At 32.5% G+C, this 19,896-nt stretch overlaps 2 protein-coding genes across 2 annotated transcripts in view; one reads left to right on the forward strand and one right to left on the reverse strand.

The window, feature by feature from the left end:
- Positions 1–7,249, reverse strand: part of LOC139503476 (uncharacterized) — a 20,516-nt gene extending 13,267 nt beyond the window's left edge. The window contains exons 1-4 of the mRNA XM_071293266.1: positions 7,176–7,249; positions 4,825–5,610; positions 2,371–2,403; positions 468–625 (exon numbers count right to left, since the gene is read on the reverse strand). Of these exons, the coding sequence (XP_071149367.1) occupies positions 468–625; positions 2,371–2,403; positions 4,825–5,560 (927 nt within the window). The 5' untranslated portion in view covers positions 5,561–5,610; positions 7,176–7,249. The remainder of the gene's footprint in view (positions 1–467; positions 626–2,370; positions 2,404–4,824; positions 5,611–7,175) is intronic.
- On the forward strand, positions 6,766–18,683 carry LOC139503470 (proprotein convertase subtilisin/kexin type 5-like). The gene is made up of 3 exons (XM_071293253.1): positions 6,766–6,939; positions 10,637–13,225; positions 18,246–18,683. The coding sequence occupies exons 1-3, from the start codon at positions 6,892–6,894 to the stop codon at positions 18,540–18,542; spliced, it is 2,934 nt and encodes a 977-aa protein (XP_071149354.1). The 5' UTR covers positions 6,766–6,891; the 3' UTR covers positions 18,543–18,683.
- Positions 18,684–19,896: the final 1,213 nt, after the last annotated feature.

The following is a 19,896-nucleotide window of genomic DNA, read 5'->3' on the forward strand; positions in this document are numbered from 1 at the left end:
TCCGATTCCCCCCCCCCCCCCCCCAAAAAAAAAACCCAGCATAAGTTATCTATACCTGGTGAAGAATATATAGGGTAAAAATGATGCTCCATAAAGTAAAATTATGAATTCTTTCATGGTCCTTTGAAGAACACACTTCTCCATTTACAAATGTATTTGCACATCTTTTGGGCTGCAATGTATTCGATCTTAGCGTTCCGGCTGTTAAATATTTTGATTACACTAACCATGTATCGTATATAAGAAGTCCAATTAAATAAGACAGATCAATTAAAATGCTAATCGTGCTCGTTTCTTTACGGAAATTTGTGTTGTGCATACTGTAGATCCTTTAAAGATATTTTCTAAGTTTATTCATTGTCCGTATGTTAAATTTTCAACGTTTTTGTCTAAGCCAGTGGACTGGATAGTTTATCATGTGGTGCGTTTACTCTTGACTGCCATGCTATCATGTTTTTAAAACTTACATTAGCATCCAGTGAACATTTCAATATTTCCTTCTCTTTCTTAGTAAGCCCATCAAATTCGTACACATATCCATTCGAACAAAAAGGGGTCAATTTTACAGCTTCTATAGTTAACAAACGTGCTCCATTTTGACTTTTCACTTCTTCTGCAGTGAACACTAAAATGCAAAAGATGTTCATATAAATTGCACTTGGTTTTGAATATTACAACACAAAAACTATTTATATGTAATTTTAAAATAGATACACTCATCATAGATACCAGGATTCAAATTTTATATTTGCACCAGACGCGCGTTTCGTCTACAGAAGTAAACGTCTATCAAGAGTTATCGCATTTTCGCGTTTAATAGTTTTGTTATTTGATTTTTTTTCATTTAACCCTCCTTCTGATTGGATGACAGTGTATTGTCTATTACCTCATAGACATAATGTTATCATGTGACAGTTATGTCAAGAATGTTTTTTCATGATTTACTCCGGCTTAAAATAACATAAAGAATCAAATTATAAGGAATGATTGTAATATGTTGTCTGTTATGAACACCGAAAATGGGGTGCTCACTTTAAAAAAATCATTGTAGTGTACAACACATGTATTTAAATGTTATTTCTTCATAGACAGGAAAAATATAAAACTAATTCCTTAAACAATCTGTAGACAAAAAACAATCACATTCTGATGTGCATGTCCTAGGTCAGGAGGCTATTATTTTGAATATAAAACTAGACGTTACTGCTACAATTTTAACAACAAGGTGTCCACACAGTGTTTATATCTATTTTAATACGGGTTTACATAGATAGGTATGTTTTCCCTTCAAATCATGATAGAATGGTACAATGAAATACAATGGATAACAATAATACAGCATACTTATACAAAACCATGCAAGGAAGCTCTTAATTAATTGTCATTTATTTTATTTCATATGTATTTTTATGAAGTAAGATATTTGAAAATTGTATGAACACTGATTTTGTATGATGAATAAGAATATCACTAAATATATATAGCTAAACAGGTTTGAAAACTTATGGTGCTTCTACTGTTGACACAATTTACTTATGTTTTGGCATTGACCAAGAAGATAATTTTCTCAAGATTTTTTTTTATTGTTTTTACAATTAATCCATTTGATGTGTATTGATTGATATTTGAATCTGGTGAAAACATCATTAAGGTATTTATTGTGATTGTGATTGGTTTTGGATTTACTTTTTAAATCAGTAATTTGTGTCGTTTGTTTCTGTAAGTAAGATTTTGCTTCTTGCCAATCTTACCACATAACCCATTCGAAATGATTTTTACAATTGGTTCTCATTTTATGCTATTACACCGCTGTTGAAGGATAGGGGAGGGTTGAGTGTTCACAATCATGTTTCTCTCCGCCGTACTCCTTTTGTATTTATTCTAAATCAAGAGTGTGTAATTCAGATTTTGTCGTTAGTTGCAAATTGCCATATTTGTAAGGTGGAAACAAAGCTTTTTGCAAGAGAAAGGCAAAATATATATCAAAAGAACATAGAAACTCACTAGTCAAAAATTTACTGGCAATACCATGGCTGAAAACAAACTACACTTACAGCACACAAAAAAACAACACAGAAATCCAGCAAAAATTGTGGTGATCTCAATTGCTCCGGAAGAAGTATCAGTTCTTTGTCCACATGTGACACCCGTCGTGTCGTTCATATCTGTGCAAACTCGACAAAAATAAGTATAATTCGCTAGGTCAAATTCGGGGGAAAAGGGACGGTATTTTGGTTTGAAGATTGGAACATATTTTTTTTGTCATCCGTGCAACCTTGAATCAACTCTTAACAACGACCACATACTTCTAGTATAACATTCGTTTTCTTTGGACTTTCAACAGGGAACATATATAATAGAAATACTTACCTTTTTTCTCGTGATATAGTTGATCAACTGCAGCTGTAGAGGACAAGTAGTTGTAAATGTTTGTATTAAGTAAATGATTTTTAAGCCATTCGAAAGAGATTTAAGTCAACACATTTATTATCATTCAAATTGAAGTCACGTGTTGCCAGAAGTATCATAATTCATCATGCTACAGACTTAAAATATAATAGAAATAATAAAATTGTATTCGTTAATGCGCATAATTTAATATTAATAGGCTATTATTTGAACTTGGAATTATTTTTAATTATGGAACTTGCACTGTTTCTTCTGCTTGATATTTTTAATAAATTCCATGTTTATTCTGTATTATAATGTTTTGAGCGGTGCATAACACTTTCCATACAATGTATTTTGTATAGATAGTTTTGTGCTCCGCACAGTGCATTCTATTGAAAATGTGCTATCTTCTTTGTAATAGAAAGTGGTTTGCGCCTCACAGAACATTAGAATAGTGAATGAACATGGAATGTATTAAAAATTCTAGCACAAGAATTAAAGTCACTACATCAACTGCTTGATAAACGAATTAGGTATTGACAATTCACTTGGTAACTCAACATATACCCTCACGACACTTACCAAAGAGGAAATCCTGGATAATCATAGGTCTGTTCTATGTTCCTTTGGAATTTCAACCAAAGATGAAGAACTGGATCTTCCATCACTGTATTGGATACCTAAACTACATAAGTGTCCTTACAAACAACGGTATATTGCTGGGTCTTCCAAGTGCTCCACGAAACCTCTTTCTAAATTATTAACATCTATTTTATCAGCAATCAAAGACGGGCTTCAAAGTTATTGTGAAACTGCCTATTCTAGAGGTGGCGTGAATCAGATGTGGATACTTAAAAATTCAAAAGATCTTTTAAAGTACATACAATCTAACTCTCTTTCATCTTGTAACAGTATTAAAACATTTGACTTTTCTACCCTGTACACAAGTATTCCACATTCCAAACTAAAAGACAAATTGAAAGAGTTGATATTACTTTGCTTCATAAAAAAGAATGGCCAACGTAGATACAAGTATCTTGTCTTAGGGAGGGATAAATCCTACTTTGTAAAGAATCACTCTGATTCAAACAAAAAATTCTCTGAAACTGATATTATCAAGATGCTTGATTTCTTGATTGACAACATATTTGTTACGTTCGGAGGACGTGTTTTTCAACAGACTGTCGGCATTCCAATGGGAACAAACTGTGCCCCTCTACTCGCCGACTTGTTTCTTTATTATTATGAGGCTGACTTCATGCAGGAACTTCTTAGGAAGAAAGATAAGAAGTTAGCAATATCCTTTAACTCTACTTTCCGCTATATAGATGATGTTCTTTCACTAAACAATTCAAAATTTGGTGACTATGTGGAACACATCTATCCAATCGAACTAGAGATAAAGGATACTACAGATACAGTTAAGTCGGCTTCATATCTTGACTTACATCTAGAAATTGACAATGAGGGTCGGTTGAAAACAAAACTTTACGACAAAAGAGATGATTTCAGCTTTCCAATTGTGAACTTTCCATTTCTAAGTAGCAACATTCCAGCAGCACCTGCATACGGGGTATATATCTCCCAATTGATACGATATTCCCGTGCTTGCATTTCATATCATGATTTTCTTGATAGAGGTTTGCTGCTCACAAGGAAGCTATTAAACCAAGAGTTCCAAATGGTAAAGTTGAAATCATCCCTTCGTAAATTTTACGGACGCCATCACGAGTTGGTTGACCGTTATGGAACAACCGTTTCACAAATGATATCGGATATGTTCCTTACGTCGTAACTACAATCCCCTTCCCTTTCATGAATATGACCTACCGAATTAGACTTTTTACCGGATTTGTAATCACTTAAGCAACACGACGGGTGCCACATGTGGAGCAGGATCTGCTTACCCTTCCGGAGCACCTGAGATCACCCCTAGTTTTTGGTGGGGTTCGTGTTGTTTATTCTTTAGTTTTCTATGTTGTGTCGTGTGTAATATTGTTTTTCTGTTTGTCTTTTTTATTTTTGGCCATGGCGTTGTCAGGTTTTTTTAGATTTATGAGTTTGACTGTCCCTTTGGTATCTTTCGTCCCTCTTTTATACAAATTCCATTATCAAAAATGATTCTAAGTTGAAATAATAGGAATAGTCTGTTTGTTAATTACTAACTTTGAGTTTGGTAAACATTCTTGAGAGATCCCAGGATGATTTAGTTTCCTATTAAGACTTAAATTGTGGTCTCCCTCAGTCAGCATATCAACGTTTTAAAAAATATTGAGTTTTAAAAACTTTCAGCTCAAAACATTACGAACATTAATTGTCGAAATATTCATCTTCTGGAAATTGCAACCATTACAAATGTGAGTTTGAAAGAAAAGTTTATCTCAAATACAAATTTAATTGTGATCAGAAAGTACTAGGAACTAAGAATCTAACCTGAATGGTAAAATGCGTCCATAATCTTCGCTGCAACATCCTTCTCTTGAAGAGCATCAATATAGCGATATGATTTCAGAAAGGATGGAATTTCTTTTTTCACAGGACGAAGCAGGATAGGTATGACTTTCAAGTTGTCTCCGTCTGCATGCGCCATTTGAAATGCATGACGCGCTTCAGTTATACACCAGTGACTATCTAGAAAACTTGGACTGATAACAATTAATATCTTTAAGCTGTTTTTCATTTCATCATTAATATTATCATCTAATAACTTTCCAGGGATAAAATCCCTTTCATAATTCATGCATTTAAGAAAGAAACGTTTTTCTAGTTCATAACAGAAATCCTTTACTTCGGCACTATCTTCAGAAGAATGTGCAACGAAGAGATGATACTTTTTGTCAGGAGGAAGGTTGTAAAACGGCTGTTCAAAGTAATCCACGACTGGAGGATTCATTTCTGCTTCAGTTTCAGGTGACTGTGAATGTCCCGTAAATAGATCCTTAGCGCATGTTTCATCATACGTATCAGGGGTAGCATCCCAATTACTAGTTAAAGATTGATGTATATCAGAAGATGAATTTATTGTTATATCACGATCAAAAAGAGTTGGAAAACATTCGGAAACCATCTCTTGGTGTAACAATGCTGTTTCTTCCAATTCTGATGCAGTGGAATGATATTCATTGTCACCTTGTGAAAGTAAAGCCATACACTCATTTTCTGCATTCATGGTTCAATGATATCATTTACACCATGCATCATTCACTGCACAATATATATCTATTTAAAATAAAAACAAAATATATAAGTGACATTTCGAATAATATAGAAAATTAACAATGAATGCTTTTGCATTGAACAAGAAGTTAATATTTCCCATGATTTTTTGAATTTATTTTTTTTACACTTAATCCAGTTGATGTGTACTGTTAAAGTATTTTTGTGATTGGCTTTGTGATTATGTTTTACATCAGTACTTTGTGTCTTTTGTTTCTGTTAGTAAGGTTTTCTTCTGGCAAATCTTACCACATAATCCTTTTTAAAGCCATGAGCTCATTTTCTGCATTCATGGTTCAATGATATCATTTACATCATGCACCCTTTGTATTTACTGTACGATTTATAACTATTTGAAAAAAACGAAATATATTATTGACATTTCCAATAATATAGAAAAATGAATAGGAATAAGTATGTGTACAGTACAACATCATGAATTTAAAAAAAAAAACATTTAGAAAAGAATATAAGACTAAACCAGACACTTTCGTTGAAAATTGATAACATCATTTTTAAGATTTTTTTACGATGGGTAAAATATTTAGTTTTCAGTGAAAGTCGACTTTTTTCACCAAAAAATCTTAAGATTAAAATGGATCGTAAGTTATACTTAAATGTGTGGATTTAAAAAAAATCTAAATTAGGGTTAGTTGAAATTACATTTGTATATCAATTTGATTGAGAGAAAAATGTAGTGACCTATTATAAAAATCTTGGAGAACCCTCAATATGATTGAAAATAGTCAACTTTGAAATGAATTCTTCCGTACGGTAACCAAACATTATCCCTATATAAAATCACAAGACTTTTTATGTGGAATTTCATCATATACATATATATTTAAATACTGTACTCACTATCATGACATTTAATTTGAACTTGTATTGCTGTGCGGCGTGTCTCGGTATTTTGTACATCAAACCTTAATACATATATTTTTGATTTTTCTGTTTATCATGGTTACAGTTTCTCATCTATTTTCAATATTGGTCCTTCAGTGGTCGGATTTTGATGACTGTCTGTAATTTCATATCCCAATAGGAATGTGTGTATCACATGATTAATGTTGCCAAATATGTCTGATTTACAAACCGATTTCCACGCCAGCGATAGGCGTTACCGATTTCACAAGAGTGCTACATCATATTGAAGAGTTATCGTTATTTAGAAAGAAGATTGCCAGATATAATACAGGGCCGGGTGCCTGGAAAATGCAGCAGAGTGTAACATTAACAATAATTGACAAAACTACAACTTGAAACTTTAATGAAAGTGAAGAAATGGTTCTATCAATGACTCGGCTACTATGTTTGTTTGCTCTTATCACGGTAGGTAGTATCATAATCTTTTTGCCATATTCCTTAGTAAGAAGTAATACATTTGTATTGATAAACATTATTGTTAATGTCTGTGTCATTTTGGTCTGTTGTGTATAGTTGTCTCGTTGGCAATCATACCACATCTTCTTTATTATATTATAGTATTGTTTAGGCCATGTCGCTCATGTATGTTTGCTATTTTATGTACCCAAGTCAACACATTAAAAAAAAATACAGAAACTTACCACATACAGAAAATCTACTTTCAATATCATTGACACTGACATGATGTTTCTGGAAAATCAGACAGGGAATTTCTAATTCTATAAATAGCCCGTGATGTCAGTAACATATATTTTTCAAATAATAAGCAAACATATATTTTAAATTTAGTATTAAATTTAAAAACATAGATTGTTTCTTTCTTGTTTATAGCACTATTGTTTTTACTTTGAACTACTTATTTGTTCATTTTAACACTCTGAGACTTATAATTTGCTTCGCTAAATATAGACTGATTGTATTGACAATTTAAGGGAATTTACAAGGTTGTAAACATGGCGGGTCTAAACTAATTTTTGTTGAACATTATTTTCTGGTGGTTTCGAAAATTATAAAACATATTGCTTTTTTCTAATTACACACTAGAAAAGGGAAAGTAAGACACATTGAATTTTATTGTTATCTCAATTCAGCTTTTGGTTTAAATTCAAGTTATCATTTCAATATTTTATTAAAATACGAAAAAAAATATTTAAAAAAATTAGTCAATATCACAGGCACTTAATTGTTTCTGTCAATGTGGGCTTTAGTCTTTTGTACACGAAACACACGTCTGGCGTATATACAAAATGTAGTCCTGGTATCTATGATGAGTTTATTTACAACCACTGGGTCGATGCCACTGCTGGTGGAGATGTTTTTCCCCGAGGGTGTCACAAGCCCAGTAGTCATGAATTGTCATTGATATGATTATATTTATAAATTTACTGTTTAAAATATTTTGACTTTTTGAAATACTAAGGCTTTTCTACCTCAGGCATAGATTACCTTAGCTGTACTTGACAAAACTTTTAGGAATTTTGGTTCTCAATGCTCTTCAACTTCGTACTTTATTTGGCCTTTTTAACTGTTTTTTGGATTCGAGCGTCACTAATGAGTCTTTTGTAGACGAAACGCGCGTTTGGTGGCGTAAATACTAAATGTAGTCCTGGTTTCTATGATGAGTTTATTTACACCCGTACGATGTATGGTTTTTCGTACAGGTAAACTGCAATTTGACAGAAACAAGTGCTTGTGGTCCATATTATTTATTGTATATATCATACTGAGGGTATGTGCTATAATATTAGTTTAAGTCTTTAAACGCTTCTAATATAGTGAGGGAACATATTCGGAGTTTGTCGAAATCTTCAAACAAGGCAACATTAATACTAGACAGAAGTAAAGACTATAACAGCTGACTTACGATTGGGGGACTGTTCTTCGCGTTCTTTTGAGGCCTCTTGATGAATAAAACAAAGATGTCTATATATGTTTATATCAAGGCCAACCATCAGAGTAATCATATAGAATACATCAATATATAACATTTTGAGTTTGTTTCTCAAAGTGAACCGAAATAATACTTTATTTATTAATTTTAATAGTTTATTATGATAATTGTGGTAACTTTAATAAATAAAGATTTCTGTTATAAAATTCTTACATTAAAACATTACGTAGGTTACATTTGATTTTTCATTATCGGCGAAACTATTTTGTTCCTCAAATATAGACTAAACAGATATTTATTATGTTTTATTAGAAAATATGATTCAAGATTTCACAGTGAAGACAAATAGTCACTAAGATTAAACTTTAATTTCGATAGGAAAAAAGGTACCAGGCTGATAATTTGATACTCCAAATGCGCGTTTCGTCTACATAAGACTCACAAGTGACGCTTAGATCAAAATAGTTAAAAAGCTCAACAAGTTTATAAAAGTTGAAGAGCATCGTGGACCCAAAATTTCAAAAGCTTGTGCCAGATACGGCTATGGTAATCTATAAAAAATAATGACCATATAATTGATATTCACGTCAGCACCTAGGTGCTGAATACTTCGCCTGTGACATCCTTGGAGACGGATCGTCCACAAGCAGATGCATCGCCCCAGTGGTGTAAATAGTTAAACAGGCTTATTATTTGATACGTCAGACAAACAAAGAAATGTACGTTCTGCAATGAAGACATTGAGCACATATTTTGGACTAGCTGCAGAACCGTAGCTCATAGGTCCTTATTTTATTTTTTGACTATTAGGACCTATGAGCTACGGTTCCGCAGCTAATTTTGGACATGCTTTAAAATAACCGATTTAAACTCAATTATTAGATTTATTACCGACATACATCTTCTTTGGTAATTTTGAAAACGCTGAAAATGATATGATAAAACACTTAATAATACTCTTGACCAGATTATATATTTATAGACAAAACTTTGTGAAATTCAAATAAATTCTACAGGACTGAAAAAACATCTCAACGAGTCTACTGCAAAAAAAGAATGCATTTCATAAAATTAACCCTTTTCACATGTCCAATATCTACTGGGCTGCAAATACTAGAATAATTTATATTAAAAAATACTAGATACTTTGTGTACGTCATATTTTGTTTTTGACTTTCCCAAAACTATTTTTTTTTGTTATTTTTTTCTACTTCTTCTATTTATATTTATAAAGTATATATGTATTATTCGGATATATGATTATTTGGTAATTCATATATTTCAGAGTTAAGATAACTAATAAGTAACAGGAAATTACTGAGCTTTTACATTTTGCTGATAACAAGTAAAAAGTTGCAGTCTTCCTTTCGAACATTTTACGAACGTCATCATGAGTTGAATTAAAAGCCTATGAAAAGAGAATGAATACACATGAAACGCAAACCGTTATTGTAAATGGTTGGCAGATATTATAAAAATATCAATTATTAAGTCAAAATAATAAAACTGTTTTGAAGTCCCAAGTTTGGTTAATCAAGAAATAAGATTTGTTTAAATACATAAAAGCAGCTTTATTTAAAACTAATTTCATTGATAATAATAATGAATATATTATAACATATGCGAACATAGTTGCAGTTTGTGCAAAATCTGAAAAATACCTGAATACTAAAATCTGGGTCACTGGCTAAAAATTAGCTCTCACTGGTGTCTGGGTTAAAATTTGAAAAATGACTATACATTTCTCCAAACGTTTAACAGATCAAGTTTAATAATCAATACACTTAGATATAGTACGTCTGTACACAATATGAAACTCAAAGTAACCGAAATGGCCATTAAATTGACAAGTATAATTTGGGATAATTCTAACATTATAAAAGGACAAAAATGGATTTAAAAGGCTGCATTAATTACTTCTGAATAAGGGAATTATGTTGTAGCTATAGAAAATCTTTCCGCATAACAAGCAAGTGTACAAAAGGAAAAATATGTATGACCTAGTTTCGCGGTAAATATATATGCCGTGAAATACGAATGAATGAAGGTAATTATTAAAAGAATACTGCAAATAATCGTGGCATAATTACACAAAGATATGTTATTATGTAACACAAAATTATATGTGGTCAGGAGTAAAAATACTTTAAAAAAAAAGAATATACAAAAAATTATATTAAATGAGTTTGTCAATATTTTATTACCATTCAGGTTGTATGGACATTGTGTCTACCAACAGAGGTAGCCATCGGTAGTGGTGAATGCAAGAGCACATGTCCTACAGATAAAGCAATATATAAGCAAACCTGCATTAGCACATGTCCTCCACATACAAGAAGACTGGATACTGACCTTGCTAGATATTGTATAATCGATAACGAATTCAACTGTTTAAGAAGGAGTTGTGGTGATAATTTTCCATTTTGTTATCAAGCTAATTGTGTCAAAGCATGTCCAGAATATACAGTAACATATAATGATACATGCATACTTAAATGTCCGACAGAAGCTCCGTATGTTACTGCTGATCAGTGTACTGGATTATGCTTAACTGGAAGAAAAGTTTGTTCTCTTCAATGTCCCGAAGCCCATCCGTTTGTTTTTCGTTCAGAATCGTTCAATTTTTGTTTAAAAACATGTCCAGATTTTACAGAGGAATCGTATACTCAATTGACATGTAGCACTAAATGTCCTCAATCTACCCCTTATTTATTTAACAAAACATGTCAGAATATTTGCCCAGATACTCACATGTTAGTTTTATCTAAGGTTTCGAAATATAACATAATACCAATGTGCATGCATTCATGTTCAGACGAAACAGTTGTCGATGGAAATGTGTGTGTAGAGTTTTGTCCTAGCGGTAAACATTTATTCAACAGGACCTGCGTAGAAAATTGTCCTAAATCGCATCCTCATTTATATCCAAGAAACCAATATATCATAAATCATGATACAAAACATTTTGGGCGGGCCGCTTTCATATGTGTTGAGTCTTGTTTCAATTTAGACGTAGATATTCCTTGGATTCAAAGACTGTATGGCTGGGGAAATTATGCAACACGTCTTTATAAAAATGTTTGCATGGATGAATGTCCAGCTACTACCAAATTTGACTATAACGGAATATGTGTAAAAATCTGTCCAAGCAACGAATCATTCTTGCAACCAACATCTGGACCAACGATTAAATGTGTCAAAAAGTGTTCATACATTCATTACAATAAGACATGTATGAATTATTGCCCTTCTTATGCTCCGTATAAGATGAATAAAACGTGTTATAAGGCATGTCCAGACGGTTATCCATTTTTGCAAAGAAATACTATGGATTATACGTGTGTAGATATTTGTAAAACATTTTATTATGACAACAAATGTGTCTCCGAGTGTCCAAAAGAAGCTAAATACCAGCATAATATTACATGTGTCAGTAAATGTGATGGCGATCTTCCTTTCAGTGACAGTTCAGTATCGAAGGATCGAAACTGGCCGTATAAAAAACACTTCAAGAATATATGTGTGGAATCGTGTCCGAATCTAGAAACTTTAGATAAAGATTGTGTAGACAGCTGTCCCAAAGAAGAAAAATATATACTTAATTCTACTTGCGTTCCTATATGTTATGGAAATCTTCCATACGCATTAAAACAAACTACTTCAGAAAAAAAATACCCTTATAAGGAGCATATACAATATATTTGTAAACAGTCGTGTCCTCTGAATACATTGATTCACAATGAAACAAATTGCGTTGAGAACTGTCCAACAGACGCAAATTTTATATTTGATTCAATTTGTGTGAATGAATGTCCTATTACAAACCCGATAAATTACACTAAGAACATTGAAGGGCATGGGATATATCAGTGTGTTGAAAGTTGTCCAAAGAAAACATTTTTTTACAACGAGACATGTTTTGACAAATGCCCAGAAAACCTTAAAACTCATATACATACTTGCACTGAAAAATGTCCTAATTCACATCCATACACACATATTCAATTAATACAGAAAGAATTACCAATGATTGGAAGTATAAACAAATGTCTTAAAGCATGCCCGGTTGAAACAGTTATCAATGAGTATTTCTGTGATAAATTATGTCCAACCGACAAATCCTATCTTGAACAGAATCGATGTGTGAATGTTTGTCGAAATGCAAATGCTGTTATCGAAATCACAAACCAGGGCAAGAAGTGTTATGATAGATGTCCAAATCATTTATTTTTAATGGATGGCAGTTGTGTGGGAAAATGCCCGGACAATAGGTTGATTGTCGGAAGTTCCTGTAAAGACATAGAGAAATGTCCCTACCATACATATCTAGAACATTCTGAAATTGGGAAAAGATGCACCAACAAATGCTCTGTGAAGTTTTATCTCAACGGATTAGACTGTGAACTAGATTGTCCACCACAAAAAGTGATAGCTGGAATTAATTGCTTGGACCAATGCCCTTCATCTTCTCCACTAAGACATAAGGATTTCAGTCCAAAACTACGTATCCATTGTTATGGTACATGTCCATCCGATTACGTTGCAAACGGAACCGAGTGTATAGAAAGCTCTCAATGTCAAGTTGAAAATCACTTTACATATAGAAATAGATGTTATGAAAAATGCCCACTCTTGACAATTGAGTACGGGTACAAGTCCTGTGTTTCGATGAATATATACATAACATTTTTTATTATATGCATTCTGTTTATAATAATACCACTAACTTTGATATACATAGCCACTTGCTTTACTGGATTGTCTTCAAGAAAAAGGGAAGACCCAGACACGTTTGATCAGGTAAGATTTTAGAATACCGCAAGTAAATTTAATTTCTGCATTAATGTTTTTCATTTCATACATACACATGATTTAATGAAAATTAAAGTTCGACATACCATACTAAACTCAATACTAGACTCGTCTGAAAATAAACGTTTTAACAAAGACAATTTAGGTCAAATAAATCGATTTTACTTTACAATTTCATACGAATATAATGTTCATTTTCAATTATGAAATATCGAAGACACATGCACCACTGGGACTTACTGTTCCAAATATTTCATTAAGATTTCTACCAATGTTTTAATAAGCACAAACATAATAACTTATTATACATTTCCAATGGTAAAGAATGCTTTATTCTTAACTATTTCCCAAAATTGATCGCCCTCAGGATCATAAAAAACATTTTATTAAAATAAAGTATGTCAATAAAGGTTTTGATTTAGTAAATATTGCCGGTATATTTAACAACCATTCTGTTAAAGAACAAATTCCTGGATATTTTTACAATACTGAGCTACCTCTTTTTTGTTATATTTACAAGAAATGTACCCCGAAATTTGTGTTTAATTATAGTCAATTGTATAAAGATGTTATTATCAGTGAACGTATACCTACTTCATGTAATTGTAGTAATTCCGAATATATTTATGGACCCATTTCCCATGTTATAACAGGAGCATCGTTCAAGACCGAGAGTTAAAATCATACCTCAGTAAAAGACATAAATATCGTCCCCCGTCAATTATTATTTGGAATGAGTGTCTTAATATCATCCACGACTCACTCCATACTGACTGTATGAAATGGATAAAACGGGAAGAAGCTGGCACAAAGTCTTTGGACTCTTTTTTTAAATCAGTAATGAAGGTTGTTGATATACGTATTCAACATTTTAAAGAACATTTTACTATTAACAATAACCACAATAAACCTATTTCACGTATCAAACATAAACTATAAGAACTAGCCAAGGAATTTGTTTTTGTCCCCGCCGATAAAGCTGCTAATAATATTATTATTGTTTGACATAAATTTTACATTGAGGTTCTGAAAAAGAAATCACCAATTCACCAACATTCCAACCGACTCCATTTTCAAAAAACGACATCTGTAACAAACACAAACTTTTAGCTACCGCTTTACAAGCAGAACCAAATACAATGAAAGTCCCAACTATGTTTTGGCTTCCGAAGCTACACAAAACACCTTACAAATATAGATTTATTTCGTCTTCAAGCCATTGTTCCATTACTAAATTGTCTATTATTCTCACGAGCACACTTGGTACAATAAAAAAACCTGATAATAAATTATTCAATTAAGGCCCTTGAAAATAGGGGAATTAATTACTTTTGGAGTGTCAAGAACTCGTTGGAAGTACTTGATAAATTGCATGCTTATATTGATGATTTGAATCTGTTCAAAGTTTTGGTTTTTCTACCCTGTATACCACATTGCCTCACATTCTCATTAACAAATCATACACCTAATTAAATGGGCATTTGAAAATTCAGAAAAGGGAGAAGGTTTGGGCCCATTAAAACGTTTAATCCCGCTGCAAATGTTTGCACCTGTCCTAAGTCAGGAATCTGATGTACAGTAGTTGTCGTTTGTTTATGTAATATATACGTGTTTCTCGTTTCTCGTTTTGTTTATATAGATTAGACCGTTGGTTTTCCCGTTTTAATGGTTTTACACTAGTAATTTTGGGGACCTTTATAGCTTGATGTTCGGTGTGAGCCAAGGCTCCGTGTTGAAGGCCGTACTTTGACCTATTATGGTTTGGTTTTTGAATTGTTGTTTGGATGGAGAGTTGTCTCATTGGCACTCACACCACATCTTCCTATATCTATATATGTTCAAACTCTTTTAGGTAATTTTTAGTAGCAATAAACAAAAAAACTGTGTCAATTGGACATGCTTTGATACTATATATGCCCTAGAAATTTTACTAGATAACATTTGTGTTCGCTTTGGGGATTCCGTATATCGCTAGATTATCGGAATTCCAATGGGGACTAACTGTGCACCACTTATTATGGACCTGGTTTTGTATTGCTATGAGTTACAATTTATGACAAACATAAGCAAAGACCCATCGAAAAAACATCTGATAAACAAATTTAATAACACTTTTAGATATTTGGATGATATTTTGGCTTTCAATAATGACGACTTCAGTATGTATACTAAAGAAATTTATCCTGTTGAACCTACTTTAAATAAAGCTAATACTAACAATGACCACTGCCCCTTTCTCGATCTTGATATCTATATCACTAACGGACAGCTGAATACTAAAATTTATGATAAAAGAGATGCTTTTTCATTTCCTATCGTTAATTATCCATTTTTAGATGGCGACGTTCCCTTGTCACCATCTTACGGTGTTTATATATCTCAACTTGTACGATTCGCTGGTGTATGTAACAATTTTTTCGATTTAAACGAGAGGAATCTATGTATTACTGAAAAATTATAACACCAGGGTTTTCGATATCACAAACTAGTCAAAACATTTACAAAATTTTATCATCGGTATAAGGACATCATTCAAATGTAGCTCAACATGCAGACTTCTTATACGTCCAGGTATTTAACATCCATTTTTTGTGGAAATATTCTTTATAAAGCACAAATGTGTCAGTATTCACCTCAGAAACTAACAAAACCTTTAAATATACTTATTACGAAGGGATTTAGTTACGATACTGTTGTCAGGTCATTGGAGATTACATATTTTGGCGTTAATATTGATTCACCTATATGGTCTTTGCATTGTAACTAAACACATTTATTCAAAAAACAGTTGTTGGCATGACACGGGTTATGTTCTTCCCATAAATGTTATTATGGTATGATACTTAACCCCTAACGGGAAGGATTGTGCCTGATGTTCATATGATTAAATCATAATCTTTCAGTCAGTTTAGTTGAAGTCTGGAGCTGGCATGTCAGTTAACTGCTAATAGTCTGTTGTTATTTATGTATTATTGTCATTTTGTTTATTTTCTTTGGTTACATCTTCTAATATCAGACTCGGACTTCTCTTGAACTGAATTTTAATGTGCGTATTGTTATGCGTTTACTTTTCTACATTGGTTAGAGGTATAGGGGGAGGGTTGAGATCTCACAAACATGTTTAACCCCGCCGATTTTTGCGCCTGTCCCAAGTCAGAAGCCTCTGGCATTTGTTGGTCTTGTATTATTTTAATTTAAGTTTCTTGTGTACAATTTGGAAATTAGTATGGCGTTCAGTGTCACTGATCTAGTATATATTTGTTTAGGGGCCAGCCGAAGGACGCCTCCGGGTGCGGGAATTTATCGCTACATTGAAGACCTGTTGGTGGCCTTCTGTTGTTGTTTTTTCTATGGTCGGGTTGTTGTTTCTTTGACAAATTCCCCATTTCCATTCTCAATTTTATTTATCCCAGTCTATTGTGTTATAGCATCTAGACCTTATTCCTTGTATGTTAAGAAAACTACACAAGAAAATATTTTGCACAGTCCACCAACAGGCTGAACAATAAATAAAAGAGGCAAACGAAAGACTGCACAAACACGGAAAATCAGTTAATTTTCCACAACTGTCTGTTGAATACTTCTGAGAAAAACAGTAGAACAAATTATTTGAAAATAAACATTTCATTTGCAAATAATTGAAAAACGTAAAATCACAAAAATACTGAACTCCGAGGAAAGTTCCAAATCAAATGTTGAAATCAATAGCTCAAATACATATGTACATCAAACGAATTGATAACAACTGTCAGATTCCTGACTTGGTACAGGCTTTTTCTTGTGTAAAACATTGTGGATTAAACCTGTTTTCTTAGTAAGCTTAACCCCTCACTTGTATTAAAAGTTGCAAGATACCAATGTGTCATATTACTTCAGCGGAAACGGTTACCAACATTGTGTTGTTTTTTTTCTTCTGTTTTTAATCATACCTGATTCAAGATTATATGGGTATACATAGTCTTTCAATCTCTTGATAATGTTTTGGCTGAAACTGATTCCAGGGTTCAATCTCCATTGTAGAACCATGCATAAACTATAAAACTATTACACCCTCACAATTGTTTCGAATGCAACAAATTTATCAAGTGTTTGTTTACCTTCAGTTATAGACCCACTGCTGGTGGACTATTAGTCCCCGAGGAATCATTAGCTTATTTTTTAATGATTTGGTACCAATATGATTGTCTTAACATCTCCGATGATACATTTTGAAATTATTACGAGCGTAACACTGCACGTTTTGAACAGAGAGGAAAATTTGACAAAAACGAACACAAAAATATATATGGATAACAAACACCCTTGTCCTGGTTTGGATATGCCTTTAAAGTTGGTTTTTTTTGGATTTAACATCTCTTCAATGCTTCTATTAAGTTCTGTTTTTCTAATATTTTAGCTTGATCACAATTGAAAAGACATTACTTGTCGAAATACGAATCTGGTGCAGGACTTGATATTGTTTATGTTATTGTCGAATGATTTTGTGTTTGTAAAAACATGTGATATCTTTTTTGTTTGTTGCATGACATGGTTTGTATTTGCATATGATGAATATATCCACGAAAATAAGGTGTTCTCTACATAATCTTTGATTCTTCAGGGATTTTAAATATAACGATTGTGCATTATTCCTCAAAATGTTTGTGATCATATGGAATCCCTAATTTTACATTGTATGCCACTACTACACACACCATCGCGTCATCTTTCAAAATAACATCAAAAGAGGCTGTATAATCTGCCTTACTAGCCGAACGGCCAAACACTTCCTAACAGCACAGCAGGAAAGATTGTCCGCATTATCCTAAAGGAAAGCTGGACCCTAAAATCCACATGTATTCATTGTAAGCCAGAAACTACTCCGAAACTCTTCAGACATCGTGTCTGCAGTCACTCATGTCAAAAAAGTATAAATCATATTTCCTCGTGATTAAAAAGTTTTAATGCTTTGATTTGTTTACGTGAATTCTGGTTTCTATTGCGCATCCTTTGTAACATTTTTTTTTAGGTACAGCAAGCATACAAAGAAGACCAGGAATCGAATACAACACCTTTGATTTCTTTTGAAAATAGGGAGGTCGAAAGCAAACAACCTGAGCATTTAGGAAGCATAACAATAAGATCTGATATAGAAGATATTATGACAGAACTTGACGATGGTTATACAGTATTGGTTGACAAAAACGCCAGAGTAAAATATGAACCTGTCGATAAAGAAACACATGTTAAAAGCGACAAGGATAGAAAACACGCAAATGTCTCAAATGAGACAAAAGATGTTCAGGTTGAAGTTTTGTATACATAGAAATAAGTTTATGAATAATCTATAGTACATTGCTTTTTTACACATTTAATTATTTACTCTTCAAGAAATTGTGTTAAAAAAAGATTTGTTCCAAATCTTTGTTTCAAAACAATTTAACTGAAATTTAGAAATACAGGTATATCCTTCATGGCAGTCAGAATAAAACATGTGGTAACAAAGTTTCAGATTGATTTCAACAGATAACTATTCGGGCACTAGAAAATTGAAGTGAGATGAAATCGAAAATGCTTTCACAAAGCAAGGAATTTTGGTGAATTGTTTATATCTATTAACATGAGGTCACTTTCAATTTTTATAAATTTTAGATTTTACGTTTCCGAGTTAATGTGTTTTATTAATTAAAAGGGGGCATTTTCCAGTTTTCAGACATAAACACTAAAATGTTTTCAGCAGTTCTAATGAAACTTTGATGAAATGTTTATATCTATTGTTGTAAACTCCCTTTCGATTTTTATTAATTTTAAATTTTATGTTACTAGTATTGAGTTAAGGGATTTTATTCATTTGAAAAAGGTGGTATTTTCAAATTTTGAAAAATAACTCAAAAATGCTTTCATCAGTTCTCATGAAACGTTGGTGTATTGTTTATATATATTGACTGAAGCTCCCTTTGTTGCTAATGAAAAAACTGACCTAAAAGAGTTTGAATATTCTGACTTTTTCTAAATGACCATTTAATGAGGTGTGTGAATTTTTCTTAATAAGACTATACGGCAAAGTGGTATATAGGGTAGAAAAATCAAATCCACAAATTCTAAGCATGCAATTTATCAAGTACTTCCAACGAATTTTGACACTCCAAAAGCAATTTATTCCACTATTTTCAAAGGCCTTATTTGAACAATTTTTTATCAGCTGAGGTTTTTGATTGTACCAAGTGTACTAGTAAGTAGAATACATAGTTTAGAAGGGAAACAATGGCTTGAAACGAAATAAATCTTTGTTTGTAATGAGTTATGTGCAGCTTCGGACCCAAGTACATGGTTGGAACTTTCATTGTACAATGCATTTGGTTCTGCTTTGAAAAGAATCACAGAGCTGAGTCTATATACCATATTATATAAAAGGTTAAGTGGTTGTTAGGACCTAGTCCTTAATTGAGATCCTTGTCAGATATTCCTGGCCATATGTTTTCCTTTTTGTCATATCAAAAATTGTTTTAATTTACTATGTTCGTTCTCATACAAAAAATCAAGATAATTCTAAATACACATTCATATCATGAGATATACTTGAATCATCCTGGACCTCACTTCTGTGATGGCTATATGTTAATGGAATCCTTCTCTGAATACGGGACAAACATATTAGTAGTGGTAGACCCCAATGTTAA

This window comes from Mytilus edulis, chromosome 1, assembly GCF_963676685.1.
Source record: "Mytilus edulis chromosome 1, xbMytEdul2.2, whole genome shotgun sequence".
NCBI classification, from domain to species: Eukaryota; Metazoa; Mollusca; class Bivalvia; order Mytilida; family Mytilidae; genus Mytilus; species Mytilus edulis.